General features: G+C 43.3%; 1 protein-coding gene across 2 annotated transcripts in view; it reads left to right on the forward strand.

Moving 5' to 3' along the window:
- LOC129841280 (RING finger protein 24-like) overlaps positions 1-17,211 on the forward strand; it is a 53,334-nt gene that overhangs the window by 19,804 nt on the left and 16,319 nt on the right. For both annotated transcript variants that reach the window (XM_055909475.1, XM_055909476.1), the window contains exons 2-4: positions 8,884-9,033; positions 16,497-16,539; positions 17,132-17,173. In XM_055909475.1, coding sequence (XP_055765450.1) covers positions 8,891-9,033; positions 16,497-16,539; positions 17,132-17,173 — 228 coding nt within the window. In that variant the 5' untranslated portion in view covers positions 8,884-8,890. The remainder of the gene's footprint in view (positions 1-8,883; positions 9,034-16,496; positions 16,540-17,131; positions 17,174-17,211) is intronic.

Genomic DNA, 17,211 nt, shown 5'->3' on the forward strand with positions numbered 1-17,211 from the left:
CACGTATACCACCACTACCCTCCAAAAATAAGGACATTAACTTGCACAATAATCCCCAGACTACCCACATGGTACCTAACATCCTACCATTTGGGCGGTTACTCTGGTGCAGTCCAGGAACCAACGGGCAGATCCATGTGACAGACGCATGGAGGCAACGAGGGGAAAACTACTGAGGCCTCGCCCTGAGGTCACCCAGTCCCAGCCAGGGTAATCAGATCCCTTATCACTGGGCAGACTCTAGTCAAGTGTTTCTCATACTAGTCCTCGTCCTGGGAGCCTCAGGCGATCCACATATGCAATCTATTCCAGTACGAACACACCTAATTCAGCTGGTCAACAAGCCATCATCATCAAGCCCTTCACTAGTTGGATAAGGTGTGCAAGCGGTGGAATCGATCAAATGTGGGAAAGTGTCAAAGTGCCCAAGTACATGTTTAAGAAACACTACTTTAACTAGAGAAACTGCCTTCCCTCAGTGGTGGTATTATTACGGTTCTTGTTTCCCTGCACCCAAAACATGTCTGACACTGTTCAGTCTGTGATATAAGAAACGCACCGTCTTTGCATGTGTATTTGTGTAGGCAAACCACTGTGTGAATATTAGAACTTTTGCTCAGGTCAAGGCTTTGGGATTGGACATTATCCTTCAGTCTTGTCTGACTAGACTAAATTGTAATCAATAAAGCAGGGTAGTTTTATTGCAAAACAATTTGGCATTAACTAGGCTTTGGCTACTGTGTGTGTTGGCATTAGCTAGGCTAGGCATTGTTTGGGTTAAGAAATGTTTTGTCCCATCTGTTTCCTCTTTAGATGATTTGTGAGGGTCCCGTGGATTGGCTGCTGGTTAGTGGCTGCTGGACAATGGCTGAGAGGCACTCCAGAGTGCTTTGAGAGTGTGTGTGTGTGCAAACAAGGCATGTCTCACTTCCTATGCAACACCTCTGTGATTTTATGGTGCTTAGCCAAATACATTTGAATCGTTAGAGCATTCGTTTAGACTATATCGTTGAAACAAATCGGTTCAGTAACCTCATACTCACTAGATACTCCCCTTACTTTGGGGTGGCAGGTTGCCTAGTGGTTAGAGCGTTGGGCCAGTAACCGAAAGGCAGTTCAGAGATGAGAAGAAGTAGGAGCTAGGGAATTTTCAGGCCGTTTTTGTAGGATATTTTAGGTACTTTTCTGTGACGTTTGTGCTTTTCTTTGAGGGCAGTGGTGTGCGAGAGGTAGATTCTGTCATTTATATGGTCAATAGTCCTGTCACTCTGACTGTCAGTTCAATTGGCTTTGTTCTGGCACTGTGTGGAGGCAAGAGAAGTGTACATTGGATATTTTCCCCTCAAAGTGGCCTGATTCAGTACAAACAAGGGAAATGTGAATAAAGGTCCACGTCGTGAGGTCGCAAGATCTCTGGAGTGGGTTTGTGTGAGTGCGTTTTATTTGTGGGCATTTCTGTGTTTCAGCCCCACAGAGTAGCTGGCTGTAGATCGTAGACTCCCTACCTGTTGGTGTCTCTGTCTGGCTGTCAGTGTTCATTTCAGAGTTAAAGTCTGTCTTTCTGACCTTCCCTGTCAGTACTGAGAGGCACGGGCTCTGGACCGGTTACTCAACTTCCTCGGCTTCTTCGACATCCTGCTCTATAGACCTAAATAGAAATCCCAGTGATGAAAGAAGAAAATTTCTTTCAGAAAGCAGTCGGTGTCAGAATTGAGGAGATGGTCAGTGTCAGAATTTAAAAGGGATGAATTGGGACTCCCAATAGTGTATTTTCTTCTCATTTGTCTTGCTCCATTCAATAGCGGGACAACATACAGCCCTGAGTGACACCTGAATCACGCCTTTTGTGGACGATGTCAGTTGTTTACCGCCACGGGGTAGGGTTACCGGGACGACGGGGTGTACCCGGGACCATCTAGCTAAGCGTATCCTGCTACTTTCCATTAGCAGGGGGTCGATGGTGGACAGGGGCCTGCGACACAACGAGGGGGAGGAAGGGGTTCTGGGAGGGATTCTATAAATCACCTTGGACGAGATCCCCAAGAGACGTTTTAAAATCCTCTCTTCCCTGCCCGTTCCCCAACCCCCCCCCCCCTTAGCCCAACCCACCCTATTTCAACAGCAGCTTGGCAACTTTGCTGCTACGTTGACATTTAGGCCTAGACCTGCACTCCCAGATCTTACATCAATTGGATCAAAGCCGTGTACTGTTCGTCCTCTGTGTGTCAACACACGTGCAGTGAAAATGTATCTACTTAATCATCTTAACATCATACGTGCCTTACTGTAATAGGCTCGATGTTGGGGAATGTAGTGGTAAGAAGTCCACCATTTTGAGATGATAGTCAGGGGCAGAGGACAGTTTGTCATGGACTGAAATGGTCTATGTGATTCAAGTCCTCTTGTAGCAAATCAAATTTTATTTGTCACGCGCCGAATACAACCGGTGTAGACAGTGAAATGCTTACTTACAAGCCCTGAACCAACAATGCAGTTTTAAGAAAAATACCTTAAATAAAAGAAAGGAAGAAAAAGTAAAGTAACAGACAATTAAAGAGCAGCAGTAAAATAACAATCGCGAGGCAATATTGCAGGGGCTCTGGTTAGTCGAGTTAATTTAGGTTATATGTAGGTTGAGTTATTAAAGTGACTGCATAGATAATAGCGGCGTAGCAGCAGCCTAGAAGGGGGGGGGGGGTGCAAATAGTCTGGGTAGCCATTTGATTAGCTGTTCAGGAGTCTTATGGCTTGGGGGTAGAAGCTGTTTAGAAGCCTCTTGGACCTAGACTTGGCGCTCCGGTACCGCTTGCCGTGCGGTAGCAGAGAGAACAGTCTATGACTAGGGGGGCTGGAGTCTATGACAATTTTTAGGGCCTTCCTCTGACACCGCCTAGCCTGTTAATCAGTGTAAAAAAAAAACAGATAGGCTAAGCTTTAATGACCGCAAGTCGCCTAATGGTCAGTCATAAAACTCTGAACCAAATCACAGTATGCTACCAGGAGCACCAGTCGTAAAAACAAACTGCTCCTCCACACAAACACACATACACCTCCTAGTCTACTTCAGTCATGATAAGTTAAAACAGTGCCTTCATAAAGAGGTGAGTGATCGTATCTACCTGCCGTGGCCTTGGCACCCACCCAACAATGTTTACCCGGTGGGTGTTGCGTAACGACGCGTGGCTCTGCAGGCCTGGACAGAAACGGCGTTTGTCTCAGCAAGCCTGCTCTGGTGTGCTTGTGTGTGAGTGTGCGTACATATGTTGATCTAATTAAATCAAAAAAACTAACAGGTCTGTGATAGCCGGAATTCTTACTGGTTGGTAGGTGGTCAAATACTTATGTCATGCAATAAAATGCAAATTAATTACTTAAAAATCATACAATGTGATTTTCTGGATTTTTGTTTTAGAATCCGTCTCTCACAGTTGAAGTGTACCTATGATAAAAATGACAGACCTCTACATGCTTTGTAAGTAGGAAAACCTGCAAAATCGGCAGTGTATCAAATACTTGTTCTCCCCACTGTATATACATTTTATAAATAAAAAAAAATACCTTGGATCCGTGCATGAGGGCAGATGCATGGAAAGCTGTCAGAGGACACTGGTGGTTTTTTTTCCAGCGTGAGAGGACGGCAGGTTAGGTGAAACGCTGCACTTAGCCTACTGTAGGATACCACAGACAGCTGGTGGATCCTTAGAGCCTCTGGGAGGGAAGGGTTAATCCTATACCCCCGTATGCACTACATACATACATATGTACTTTTGTGTATATATAGTGTATACGTACAGTATGTCGACACTCCTTCAAATGTGTGGTTTCGGCTATTTCAGCCACACCTGTTGCTGTCAGGTGTATAAAATCGAGCACACCGCCATGCAATCTCCATAGACAAACATTGGCAGTAGAATGGTCTTACTGAAGAGCTCAGTGACTTTCAACATGGTACCATAATAGGATACCACCTTTCCAACAAGTCAGTTCAAATTTCTGCTCTGCTAGACCTGCCCCAGTCAACTGTAAGTGCTGTTATTGTGAAATGGAAACGTCTAGGAGCAACAACGGTTCAGCCGCAAAGTGGCAGGCCACACACGCTCACAGAACGGGACCACCGAGTGCTGAAGCGCGCCGAGCTTAAAAATCGCCTGTCCTCGTTTGCAACACACACCACCGAGTTTCAAACTGCCTCTGGAAGCAACGTCAGCCCAATAACTGTTCGTCTGGAGCTTCATGAAATAGTTTTCCATGGCCGAGCAGCCACACACAAGCCTAATATCACCATGCGCAATGCCAATGGCACAAGCTCGCCGCCATTGGAGCAGTGGAAACACGTTCTCTGGAATGATGAATCACGCTTCACCATCTGGCAGTCCGACAGACAAATCTGGTTTGGCGGATGCTAGGAGAACGCCACCTGCCCAAATACATCGTCCAACTGTAAAGTTTAATGGAGGAGGAATAATGATCTGGGGCTGTATTTCGTGGTTCGGGCTAGGCCCCTTAGTTCCAGTGAAGGGATATTTTAACGCTACAGCATTCTAGATTCTGTGCTTCCAACTTTGTTGCAACAGTTTGGGGAAGGCCCTTTTCTGTTTCAGCATGTAACGAAGCAAGGTCCATACAGAAATGGTTTGTCGAGATCGGTGTGGAAGAACTTGACTGGCCTCCACAGAGCCCTGACCTCAACCCCATAAATTTGAACGCCGACTGCGAGCCTAATTGCCCAGCATCAGTGCTGACCTCACTAATGCTATTGTGGCTGAATGGAAGCAAGTCCCCAACGTATAGTGGAAAGCCTTCCCAGAAGAGTGGAGGCTGTTATAGTAGCAAAGGGGGGACAAACTCCATATTAATCCCGGTGATTTTGGAATGAGATGTTCGATGAGCATTCTTTTGGTCATGTAGTGTACAAACATACAGTGCAATCGGAAGAAATTCTGACCCCTTGACTTTTTCCACATTTGTTACGTTATAGCCTTACTCTAGAATAGATTTTTTTTTTTTTAATTCTCATCAATCAACACAAAATATCCCATAATTACAAAGCAAAAAGCATTGTTTTTTTGCCAATGTATGAAAAATTAAAAAAGGAAATATCATATTTGCGTAGTTATTCAGACCCTTTATTTAATACTTTGTTGAAGCACTTTTGGCAGAGATTACAGCCTCAAGTCTTCTTGGGTATGACGCTATGGTAGCCACTCTACCATAAAGGCCTGATTTGGTGGAGTGTTGCAGAGATGGTTGAATAAGGCTGTAACATAAAATGCGGATTAAAAGTCAAGGGGTCTGCTTTCCCGAAAGCACTGTATTTGCACACACGTAACCGCACACTACATACATATTATAGGTCTTCTACATGCCCTTGAACTGTAATTCTCCCCTTAACACTTACATTGGACTGTATACACGGAATGTCTTAACCAGGGTCTAAAACGAACTCAGGTCAGGGCTCCACAGTGCGAGCATTTCACTTGCATTTGTGAATATAAATAGTGTAGCTGCAGTAGCTGTTTTCAAAGTATTTCTGACATTTTGTTTCATAGCTGGTAAATGAATCTCACAAAGTCAAAGAACTACGAATCCTGGCCCACCGTGCGCTGCTGAGTGAATGATATACTTATTTAAGTGGGTCTAATTTACTTGAAACGAAAGTCTACTGAAGTGATACTTTGTCTCTTCTTGGCTATTTACATTGTTTTGTTCACAAGCTAGGTTGTTTTTCAATGTTTGAGTTTCAATTGTTAGGGAAGAGAAGACAATGTGGTTACTAGTCAGACTCAATCTCTAGGCACAAACATGTTCTTGAGTTGCATTACCACGGTAACCTCCCGCCTCATGAACATTGTCTCATCTGTGATCTTTTGGTTAAAATATTAAATTAAACAATATACCATGTGACTTCTTACTAGTAATACGTTTGTTTTAGAAACATTACAAACCATGTTCATCTGTTTTTGTGTGTTTTGTTGGTGTAATTTTAGGGACAAAAATATTTTAAGCTGGTAAAAAATCTGAGTGGCTGGTAGATTTTATTTTTTATCTACCTGCCACAGTGGATGCTGGACCAAAAAGTACAGTTTAGGCCCTGGTCTGAACATATGGGTTTCATGTTACCCCAGAGTTTGTGTGTGTTTTGCCTCTGGAATGTGTATGTCAAAGGTCCATGTGGACCCAGTGTGTTTGGGAGCCCCGTTAAGTGGCGATAACCGGGCTTTCCAGTCGTGGCCTTGTTTTGATAGAGGTTGGCGTGGAGCCACTGCATACTGGCAGAGCAGGGGGCAGATTCAAGCCCAACCGAGAGGGCAGCAGTGTTTATGACCACATACCAGCCTAGCGGCTAAGCTAGGGAGACTGAGGGTGCTAAATTGTGATGGTGTTATTACTACTGTTCGTTGTGTGTGTGTGGCAAGGGGAATAGGAAAATGAACAAAGGCTGAGCTTCCTCTTCCAAGCGCTGCCGTTCTCAGAGTTATAGATTTAAAGATTGGGTTCCGCTCAACACTATGAAGGCACCACGCGGATGAGTGTGTGTCTTCTGGAAGTAAACGGTGTGAGTGGAAGGCAGGGTTTATGTTTTATTTTGTCTGTTGGCTTGGCTGTATAGGGAGGTGTAACTGTAAACTGTGTGTTAGGGTTGGGTGGTATCCAGATTTCCTACCTTCTTACCGTGCCTGTGTCAACCCGGGAGATACGGTATTACCGGTAGTGCGCACAAGGGGCAGTTTTTTTCATACGTAAAAAAAACTCCCAAAAACGTTATTTACCAAAATGGTAAGAAGTACTAAGGAATCCCCATAGTGGATGCTAGGTAAACGCTAACGAGTGCATGCATTTTCTACTAAGACCGCGCATAAAGTCATGCAAGCATGTCAAAACAGTTTGGAGCACGCACAAAACAAATATTAGACCGCAGGGATCTTAATCTAGGAGGGGATTGTCTGCTGCTGTCACCAAGAAGCTTGATCTTGCTAGCTAACATTAGCCAGTTGGCAAAAGCCAGTTCACAACTTGACTGCAGGTATTTATTTAAAATGTACAAGTATTAAAAAATAAATAAAAACGTATTGGAAAATCCATACCGAGGACTTTTCTAAATTCACGGGATACGGTATATAGCCCAACTTTTCTGTGTGTTTTTGTTGGTGTCTTTTCGTCTTTTCATTCTTAGGCATGTCCAGTCATGTCCCTCTGTGGAGAATGGGGATTTTCAGTTGTAAACCACACAAACACATTCTCACTCAGGAATTGTATTCTTCATTTTCTTCAATAGTAGTAGTGTGTGTGTGTGTGGACACATTTTAATATATTGTTAGTACCAAAATTCCACACAAGAATAGTAAACCAACTAAAACTGTGAGGACATTTTGCCGGGCCTCACTATTTTAGGGTTCGTCGTTAAGTTTCTCTAGGGTTAGAGAAAATAGGATTTTGAATGGGAATCAATTGTTGGACCCCAAAAGGTGTGTGTGTAAAAATATGTCTATGGTGTATGTAAGTACCTGAGCTGAGACTGGGCTTCTACCACTACACTATCAAATTAGAGCAGCAATGTATGTTAAAAAATTGTCCCGCTTCGACATGCAGCGCTGTTCTGAAATTAACAACTTACCCTTTAACAACTTTACCCTACCCTTTATAACAATCACCATATATACTGATTGTTTAAAGCAAAACTACCAAAACTAATGCTAATGATGATCTTGAACAATAAAATATAATGTATTTGTCTCCGGTAGCTTCATTTTATTCAGGTAAAATACAATTTCCAACAGTGCATTTGTTAACAATAACCTAGAAAATTACATTGGTTGTCATTTTACTAATAAAGCCTAATATTGCGCTAGCCATTTCACAAGCATTCGAATGCTGAAGATGTTGCACAGATGTACAAGATCAGGAATAGGCCTACCTCACAGTGCGCAGTTTGACTAAGCTACTGTAAAGCCTTGGGTTGTTTGGCCGGCAAAAGGACTTTTGGATCAATGACCGTCAACGGAGTCACATTTTATTTCAACACTGAAGGAGAGGAAACGGGACACATGTTCTCTCAAAATATGCTACTGTAGGTTTTTTTCGGAAGGTAGAAAGAAATGAATATGAGCAACAACAACAAAAATGTAAACCGACGATTCGCAACATTTTAAATCGATTTTCTGACCCGACGCATGCTACATTAGGATCGATGCACTTGTATCTTAATCATTTGAACCGGGGACCAATGTGTAGTTGTTACATCCCTTATAGGCCTACATGTTTTTTTGTGTGTCTAGTTTTCTGAGCGTTCTGTCAAAGACGTTATGTCGATGGGTAAAGTAGGCTATATGGATGTCAAATCTATGTAAACAAATAAGTACATAAACAAAGGGAAACCTGCTGCTGAATCCCAGAGGTAGCCTAAAGCTACAATAACAATCTAGGCCTATATTCCATAGTCTAGAGACGTAGGCACACACACAAGAAGTAGGCACAGATTTTCATGGGGACCAATGTTCCCAGGCCACTGTGTGGGTAGCTAGCAATACAAGGCTCACAATGCTCCAACTATATTATTGGACAGATTTGCTCAATGACTTAACAACCCCAATTTAGGCTAATATGTTGCCATTGGCTGTTATGCAGACACCCAGTAAGAGTCAGACTAAATCAAATGTTTTGCATGTGACATTACGCAACTAACAAATTGATATGATCGTGGTGGCCTATTGTCGTCAATTCACCCTACCTATTGTCATTGTGTGGCAGGCTGGAAGCCATTTCAAAGCTTTCTGCTGGCTATGAGAAATTGTCCAGCACTCTCTCAGCCCTGTAGTCACATACAGTCCTGCGGTCAATCTATCACTTCATCACACCGCCTAATCCGTGTCTCTCTCGTTGCAGGATATCCATGAGCTCCGATTTCCAGCACTACAGTTTCAGGATGCCTAATATCGGGTTCCAGAACCTTCCCCTCAACATCTACATTGTGGTGTTTGGGACCGCCATCTTTGTCTTCATCCTCAGCCTTCTCTTCTGCTGCTACTTGATAAGGTATGATCAACACTGATGCGTCCTAGTTGATGTAGGCTAGTTCCTAGTTTCTATAGTCTCCTTTGGAAATCTTTGTTTAGGTTTCCTTGCCACCGGTGCCAGACAGTGTAGATTCTTAGTGTGGAGTTATTACATTTGTTTGTGACCCCATATTTGACCCCATTCATTTTTTTTTTGGATTGAAATCAACAGTACTTTTTTTGTTGTTGACATCAACCAAGCCTCACTTCAACGTTTACGGAGGCCATTTTTTTTAATGCTAGCACACTGAAGTGTTTGTGCAATAAACCACAGATTCTTCAAAGCTGATTGACATAGGCTAAATCCATTGCTTCGAGAATGACTTGGCATATCCAATTATGAGACAGCAGTGTTTTTAATCTCAACACCAGTGGTCAAGTAAATTACTTTGTTTATCCCATATGAGATGCAGCATTTTCACTGTAACCACATTGGTTATTGATATTTTCATACCACTGAGTTAGATGGTAAATACGTCCAGACTGCGAGTGAATTCACAGTCACTAAAATGGCATTGCTCGGGTGTCATTACTCTGCCAATACTTTGGCACCGGTCTTATGTTGGATTCCATTCGAGCGTCGTACTCAAGGCCCCCCCCCCCCTGTTTCGCCTCCCAGAATGGTATGTTCCACCATGTGATGGTCTGCTCTCTTTACAGCACACTGTGCGTCCCAAATGGCACCCTATTCCCTACATAGTGCAATACTTTTGTCCAGAGCCCCATAGGGGCTGCCTAATGAACATGGTTCAGGCTTTCTCCCAAACACGAGTAGCCTAGTCGTGCTGTTTTACAAGAACTCAGTGTACTAGAGGGATTATTGGTGTCCTTCAGTCCAAGCAGCGCACGTTTCTCTCTCTGCTGTAGTTTGTGGAACTAGGGGGGACAACATATTTCCCCTATAAAAGAGGGTGATGCTTTTAATACAGCTTTAAGCCAGTATGACGTGAGAACAGAAGGATAAACAGCATGAGAGAGGAGAGGAACACAGGCAGATGGTACAGCTCGGGAGAGAAGGAAACTTCTTTAATCCTTCTCTCCACCATGTCAGTGACAAAATGTCCCAAATGGCACCATATTCCCTATATAGGACACTACTTTTGACCAAAGCCCTATTGGCACTGGTCAAAAATAGTGCACTATATAGGGGATTGGGAGTAATTTGGGAAGCAGCCACAGGCTTTTCACTATTCACACTAGTTTACTTTGAAGACCTGCTTTGAGCACGGGTAGAAACAGAGTTAGCCGAAACGAAGAACATTTAGGCTACTTTAGGACTTGCTAAACTGTGTTGCCAGCCTGCTATCATCAGATGTGATGATGAGACTAGAATGTGTGCATTTTCAGGCTCCCAGCATGCAACACTCAGCGGGGCTACCAGGCAATCCGGTAGTCCATCAGCTGCATATAAAAAAATGACTTGTATCGTGTCCGCAGCAAATAAGGCTGGATTTGTATCTGAAGTGTAAGCACTGTTACCTAATGTGTTCAGGCTACAGGGTTTTGAACTCAAACTATGACCTAGCCTAACCTTTGCGGCTCCGAACAAAGCTTCCAAGGCTTTTACAACCAACCAGCGATATGTAATGCACTAATGAACTGCAGCAGTGGTTTTAAAGTAGTTGAGTGCACAGATGGACAGAAAAGCGGCAGGTCTGTCTTGCGCTTAATGAATTGCCTTAAGTAACTGAAGCGAGGCTCGTGTTAGTCCAATTATTAGCCAAACGGTCAAATTATTACAGTCTGCTTCGGCCTTTTAACAAACCAAAATCCACTTTAGTTTGTTAAAAGCTCAGTAAATGCATGTTATCCATGACGGGTCAATCTTATTTGCTGTCATTAGGCCTAAACAACTCCTTGGTGGTCTGGATTTAATGAAACTGTATGGCATATTGGGTCTAAATTCAATTTGAGTTATTTTAATTTTGTGTGTTTATCATGTTCTTTTCAAATTAACCCTTTTTTCATAAAGGCTTATAAAAAGAGATTCAACCGCACAGTTTGGAGAAGGTATCGCTGACTTGATCATCTGAACTGGAGAACAAAAATCCCACCAGAAAAATGATATCCAGGCTTGTTCTCCCCTGCTGAAACACGTATTCAAAGCTGCTTAGCTGCATAATCACGACCACAACTCCCAACCTCGAAGAGGCTTGTGTCGTGCTTCTCATGTGAAGTCCTTAGGCATCCTCTCCTCTTAGATGGAAATCCAAGGGCAGCTGGATAGATGTTGGTATAAATCTAGCACCGTTTATGCATGCTTCCAATTGGCATCTTATTCACTATATAATGCATTACTTTTGACCAGGGCCTATAGGGCTCTGAGTGGTTAACCAGCGCTCGACACGGCTGAACCTTGGACAAGTAAATTAGTATTATCTTCTTAAAGAATGGCCCCGTCCCTTCAGCACGTTTGAAGTCCCAGACCTTGCTGTATTATATTGCCCTGCAATAAGATTTTTTGTTTACTGGAGATCTTATTGGCTCTCCACTCTAGCCCCTCTGGTCTAGTCAAGGTGGTCATTGGCCAAGAACGTTGGAACTCTGTAGCATTTCTTACCTAAAGCAGCGAGAAGCAGCGTGTCTCAACCCAAATTCACCCTGCCCTGTACCTAACCCAGCGGGGGGGGGGGGGAGATGGTAAGTGTGTTTCTGCTTTTGTTTCGATGTTTTGCCCCCCCTCCCCTCAAGACAAACTATGAAATTGATGCAGTGTCACGTTAAAATTCAGGGAGGAAAAAGAAAAGGTGGTCTGATTTACCAGTTAATTTATATAAAAATGAAAGATGGTGTCTTTGTCCCAAATGGCACCCTATTCCCTATATAGTGCACTACTTTTGAGCAGAGTCCTATGGGCCCTGGTCAAAAGTAATGCACTGTGTAGGGAACAGGATGCCATTTGGGACGCCGGCCGTTTTTACTCTGAAAGGCTTCTAAAGATGCGGTCTCCCTTTCTAACACCTGTGGCCCCCATGGTTCCTTAAATCACAATAACCACCCACCCAACCACACACACACACACCACAAAACCACAAGGCCTCACTGGATAGGCTACATTTCCCATTTATATTAACAGCACAGAAACAGTTTGATTAGCCTTGACCAAGTTTAATTTCCTTTAGATGGACGAAACACTGAGCCCGGTCTTAACCTTAGCCCCCTTCACATCATACCGAGGCTCCAGTGTGAAGTTTCCCCTATATACAGATCTAGGATCAGCTTCCCCCAATCCTAGCCTTAACCATTAGTGGGGAAAATGCAAAACTACCCATAGACGCTCATCTTGCGTCAACTTCACCCTACTCCTCACACCCAGTCCACAGATGACCCTCTAAAAGCTGGGCAAATATGGGACAAGGAGAGGGGAACGAGGCCAGTCGGGCTCTGGAGCGGACGTGCGAGCGCTCGCTCTCCCGGTGTGACCCAAGCAAACACAGCTCGGACAGCTTGACGTGAGGCTGAACGTCACAGCTAGACTCGACTCCCTCCTCTTGGTTAGTCCCGAAGTCCACACACATACGTGAAATAAGCCTGTGGCTGGCCACACACACACACACACACACACACACACACACACACACACACACACACACACATATTTCTGTTTTAGAAGTCAGTTACATTATTTTAGTATAGGAGTCCATGGAAAGATCACATTCTTAAGCACCACGTGGCCCTTCTGTGGGCCCCTGTACTAAATGTTACCGACATTTTAATCTCGCCCCCCTCACACCATGCTAACAGGGCCACTCATCAAATCACCTCCTGCCCCTCACCTTTGACAACCTCTGACCTCTGCCCCTTACCCAGTGGGAGTCTCTGCACCTTTACCCGCTGCTCTCTTTCAGAAGGTGTCAGTCTCTCTCCTAGAACTGTGCTGCTGTGTGTTACAGATCCCTCAGCCTCTCGCTCTGCTCCGAGAGGTTAAGGTTACTAGTAACTGAGGTAAATCATCAACACCTATGTATCTCAATCTTTCTCTTTTTCTCCCTCTTTTTTTTGTTTTATACACTGAGTGTACAAAACATTAGGAACACCTTCCTAATATTGAGTTGCACCGCCCTTTGCTATCAGAACAGCCTCAATTTGTTGGGGCATGGACTACAAGGTGTCCAAAGCGTTCCACAGGGATGCTGGCCCATGTTGACTCCAATGCTTCCTTAAGTTGTGTGAAGTTGGCTGGATGTCCTTTGGGTGACGGACCATTCTTGATAGACACGGGAAACTGTTGAGCGTGAAAAACCTAGCAGTGTTGCAGTTCTTGACACACTCAAACTGGTGTGCCTGGCACCTACTACCAAACCCTGTTCAAAGGCACTTAAGTCTTTTGTCTTGCCCATTCACATTTTGATTGGCACACACACAATCCATGTCTCAATTGTCTCAAGGCTTAAAATTCCTTCTTTAACCTGTCTCCTCCCCATCATCTACACTGATTTTGAAGTGGATTTAACAGGTGACATCCATAAGGGATAATAGCTTTTACTTGGATTCACCTGATCAGTCTGTCATGGGAAGAGCAGGTGTTCCTAATGTTTTGTACACTGTGTATATCCCTCCTACTGTCTTTCGATTCTGTTTTTCATTGAACATGTTTTATTTTTGTCCATTGATTTGTGCTAAAGTGAATGGCTGGTGTGTGACGATACAAACCGACCACTGGTGTTATCTATGATATTCCTTTTTGCTTCAGGTGATGGGAAAATGTGTAAACGGGAGTTACCAAAATAGTTATTTGTTTATAACTGTCTGTTAATATCCAAGCTAGTGTAATGTTAATGCACTACGTATATTGACTGTTCGTAGTAAAAATGTTCACAGGGTGGTGTGTGTGTGTGTGTGTGTGTGTATATATACTCACTGTTTTCATAATATTTGTGGATCTATTCAGATTGCTTTGTGCTTGTCAGCTAGGCCTATCTCATGGCTGACTTTCTTCAAGTTAGTTGTCATTTTCCACTCACACACCGATGCGCGCCCAGACACTTTTCAAAGGGTTATTTATCTTAAGAATGTGGACTTGAACTTCCTTCCCTATGCTTGGCTGCCTCTCTCTTGAGTTGACCTAAATACTCCTCTCCCGTTTTGTTAACATTATCAAGCCCCCTAAAGGGCTTTAGCTGCCCAACTAAAGATGAAGGTTAATGTGCTCAGTCGTTTCCTTTCCTTGTCTTCTATCCCCTTGATCACTGATCTAAGAGGACTTTAAAAGTGAAAACAAAATGTCCGAGCCCTATCCAGTCCTATCACCCATCGTCGCTTGTTGAAGGTCCAGGCTGCATCACATCCGACCGTGATTGGGAGTCCGATAGGGTGGCGCACAATTGGCCAAGCGGCATCCAGGTTTGGCCGGGTTAGGCCATCATTGTAAATAACAATTTGATCTTAACGGACTTGCCTAGTTAAATAAATAAAAAAAGGTCAAGGGAAGACGATCAAGAAAGGAAGCTGTTTAGTTTTATTGCGATATGTACTGTAGTAAAGTAAAGCTCCCATTTCTCCCCCACAAATGACCCATCAGTCTCTCCTATCTAGCCTAGTCAGCAGTAACAAACGAAGGCCGCTACGATAAATTCAGGAGCTCTGGTTAGTTAGGCACTCTCACGTGGAAAGCATCCCTGCTGCATTCAAACGAATGACGGTGATAAAACCATGTGTTCCGCTGGCAGAAAGCGTCCGTGGGGGTGCTGAAGAGTTACTAATGTAACAGGGATGATTGGTTTAAAGATGTATCCTAGGCTATAACCACCTCAAGCTGTCAGTTGTGGTATTATTTTTTTTTTACGCTTTAGAGAGAAACTATTAGTCTCTTGACCTGGCGGACATTTTGTCTAAGCAGTCCAGGTCGGACCAGACCATTCATCATTCAGTACTGGGTTAGGCCCACATTTTAAATTGAGTTGTGTCAAGGCGTGGAATTCCCACCTAGTTGTGGCAGAGGAGCTGTAACACAGCGCGACTGCTGACCAGTGCTGCGTCAAAGTCGTCACAAGGTCGTTTGAGTGAGATTGAGTTTGGTACTGATAGGTGGGTGGGAAGTAGGTTATGTTTTGGTCTGGTGGGGGAAGGTGTATAACAGCGTCATCGGGGTCAGAAGCAGCCAAAGCAATTGGGTTTCAATGTCACAGGTACACAGCTGTGAGATGGGTGTGATTATCACACAGGATGCGTCCCAAATGACACCCTATTCCCTATATATAGTGCACTACTTTGGACAAGAGCACATGGGGAATAGGGTGCCATTTGGGATACACCCGTTATGAAATAAAATGGGTCTGTGGGCAGAACAGGTGCCCTGCCCGACCTCGGGTCATTCCATTATTATTCATTCCATTATTCGAAAGCCATTTTGAAATGCCAAGTGGAACCACTTACGATGACAGACAGAATTTACTCTGTGTGTATAAAGACTTCATAGGGAAAGCCCTGGATTCAATTCAGTGGTTATTACAATGACCGTAGCTTTTATCTTCCATCAACTCATCTGGATTGATTTATGACTTCAAAACTAAAGATAAAAATAAAAAAAACGGAAGGTTAAGATTGAATCCAGGCTGCCATCGTCAAGATATTCTACAGGGGTGAGTTTCCTGAAAGTTTCGTAGCACTAAAATCATTTTTAATCCAATGTAGACCTGACTAGTTCCAAACTGCAGCACTGTTATCAATGTCTGTTTCTACCAGGGGGGGAAAAAGTACCCAATTGTCATACTTGAGTAAAAGTAAAGATACCTTAAAAGAAAAGTGAAAGTCACCCTACTTGAGTAAAAGTCTAAAAGTATTTGTTTTTAAATATACTTAAGTATCAAAAGTAAATGTATAAATCATTTCAAATTCCTTATATTAAGCAAACTAGGCGGCACAATCTTTTTTTTATGGATAGCCAGGGCACACTTCAGTCAGACATAATTTACAAAGTATTTGTGTTTAGTGAGTCTGACAGATCAGAGGCAGTAAGGATGACCAGGGATGTTCTCTTGATAAGTGCGTGAATTAGACCATTTTCTAAGCATTTGAATTGTAACGAGTAATTTTGGGTGTCAGGGAAAATGTATGGAGCAGAAAGTACACTACTTTCTTTAGGAATGTAGTGGAGTAAAAGTAAGTAATGTAAATAGTAAAGGTACAGATACCCCCCAAAAACTACTTAAGTAGTACTTTGAAGTATTTTTGCTTTTGGATTTTACACCACTGGTTTCTACAGCGTCTAAACAGTTGAATTTGACTTGCTTTTATTTCACTGCTGGAGATTTGAATGGAAATCGTTAAATCAGCCATGCTTTGCTGCCCTGAATGCTCTCTATCTATGCAGCTGCTCCCTTCCTGTTTCAGGGTCTATTGACTTGTCACTGTATCTGAATGTACAGTGAGTGCAACTGGCGAGTTGTGGCGGCTCCTTTACTAATTGAAGAGATGCTGTGTTTCTCTGCGTTGTCCCTGCAGGTTAAGGCACCAGGCGCACAAGGAGCTGTATGCATACAAACAAGTAAGAGGCCCGTCGTCTACGCTCACACGTGCGCACACACAAAATACTATGAACATGGTTTCTTTTTCTCAGTATGTCACTGTAGTCTATAACTCCTCTGTTGCTGAATATACACATTATATAATACACACCCATAATATACATGCTGTAGAAGGCAACATAGTACGATGGTGGGCTACTTTCAGTGGAAGTGAGGGACTCGCCCTTTTATCAAATGTACGGCAGGTTTTAGCCAGCCAGGCCTGACTAGCTAACCCGTACCCTTTTCCTAACCTTAACCTAAGTCTCCTAACATGCCACGTCAATGATCCTAACCCTGCTGCGTAAATTCTCCTAACCTGCCACGAAAAAGTAATGATTTTGTTGATGCGCCTTTTAATCCCTTGAAGTGAGTGGTGAGGACTTGGGCCTGAGCCACACAGGACCATAACTGCCTGTAACTGAACTGAACTCTGCTGTCCGTTCATACGTCACCATTCTTCTAATACTAAAAGAAAAAATGTATTGGATTCACTTCTGGATCTTTCCTTTGAGAAAAAGTGTGTTTGTGTTGTCAATTCTAATTGTATGCCTTTTTTAAATTTCCCCTCAGGTTATACAGAAGGAAAAGGTCAAAGAGCTAAATTTGCATGAGGTAAGCGCTTACATTTTTTCTTGTTCTATTGTCTTGAT

This window comes from Salvelinus fontinalis, chromosome 42 (assembly GCF_029448725.1).
Source record: "Salvelinus fontinalis isolate EN_2023a chromosome 42, ASM2944872v1, whole genome shotgun sequence".
Classification (NCBI taxonomy): Eukaryota; Metazoa; Chordata; class Actinopteri; order Salmoniformes; family Salmonidae; genus Salvelinus; species Salvelinus fontinalis.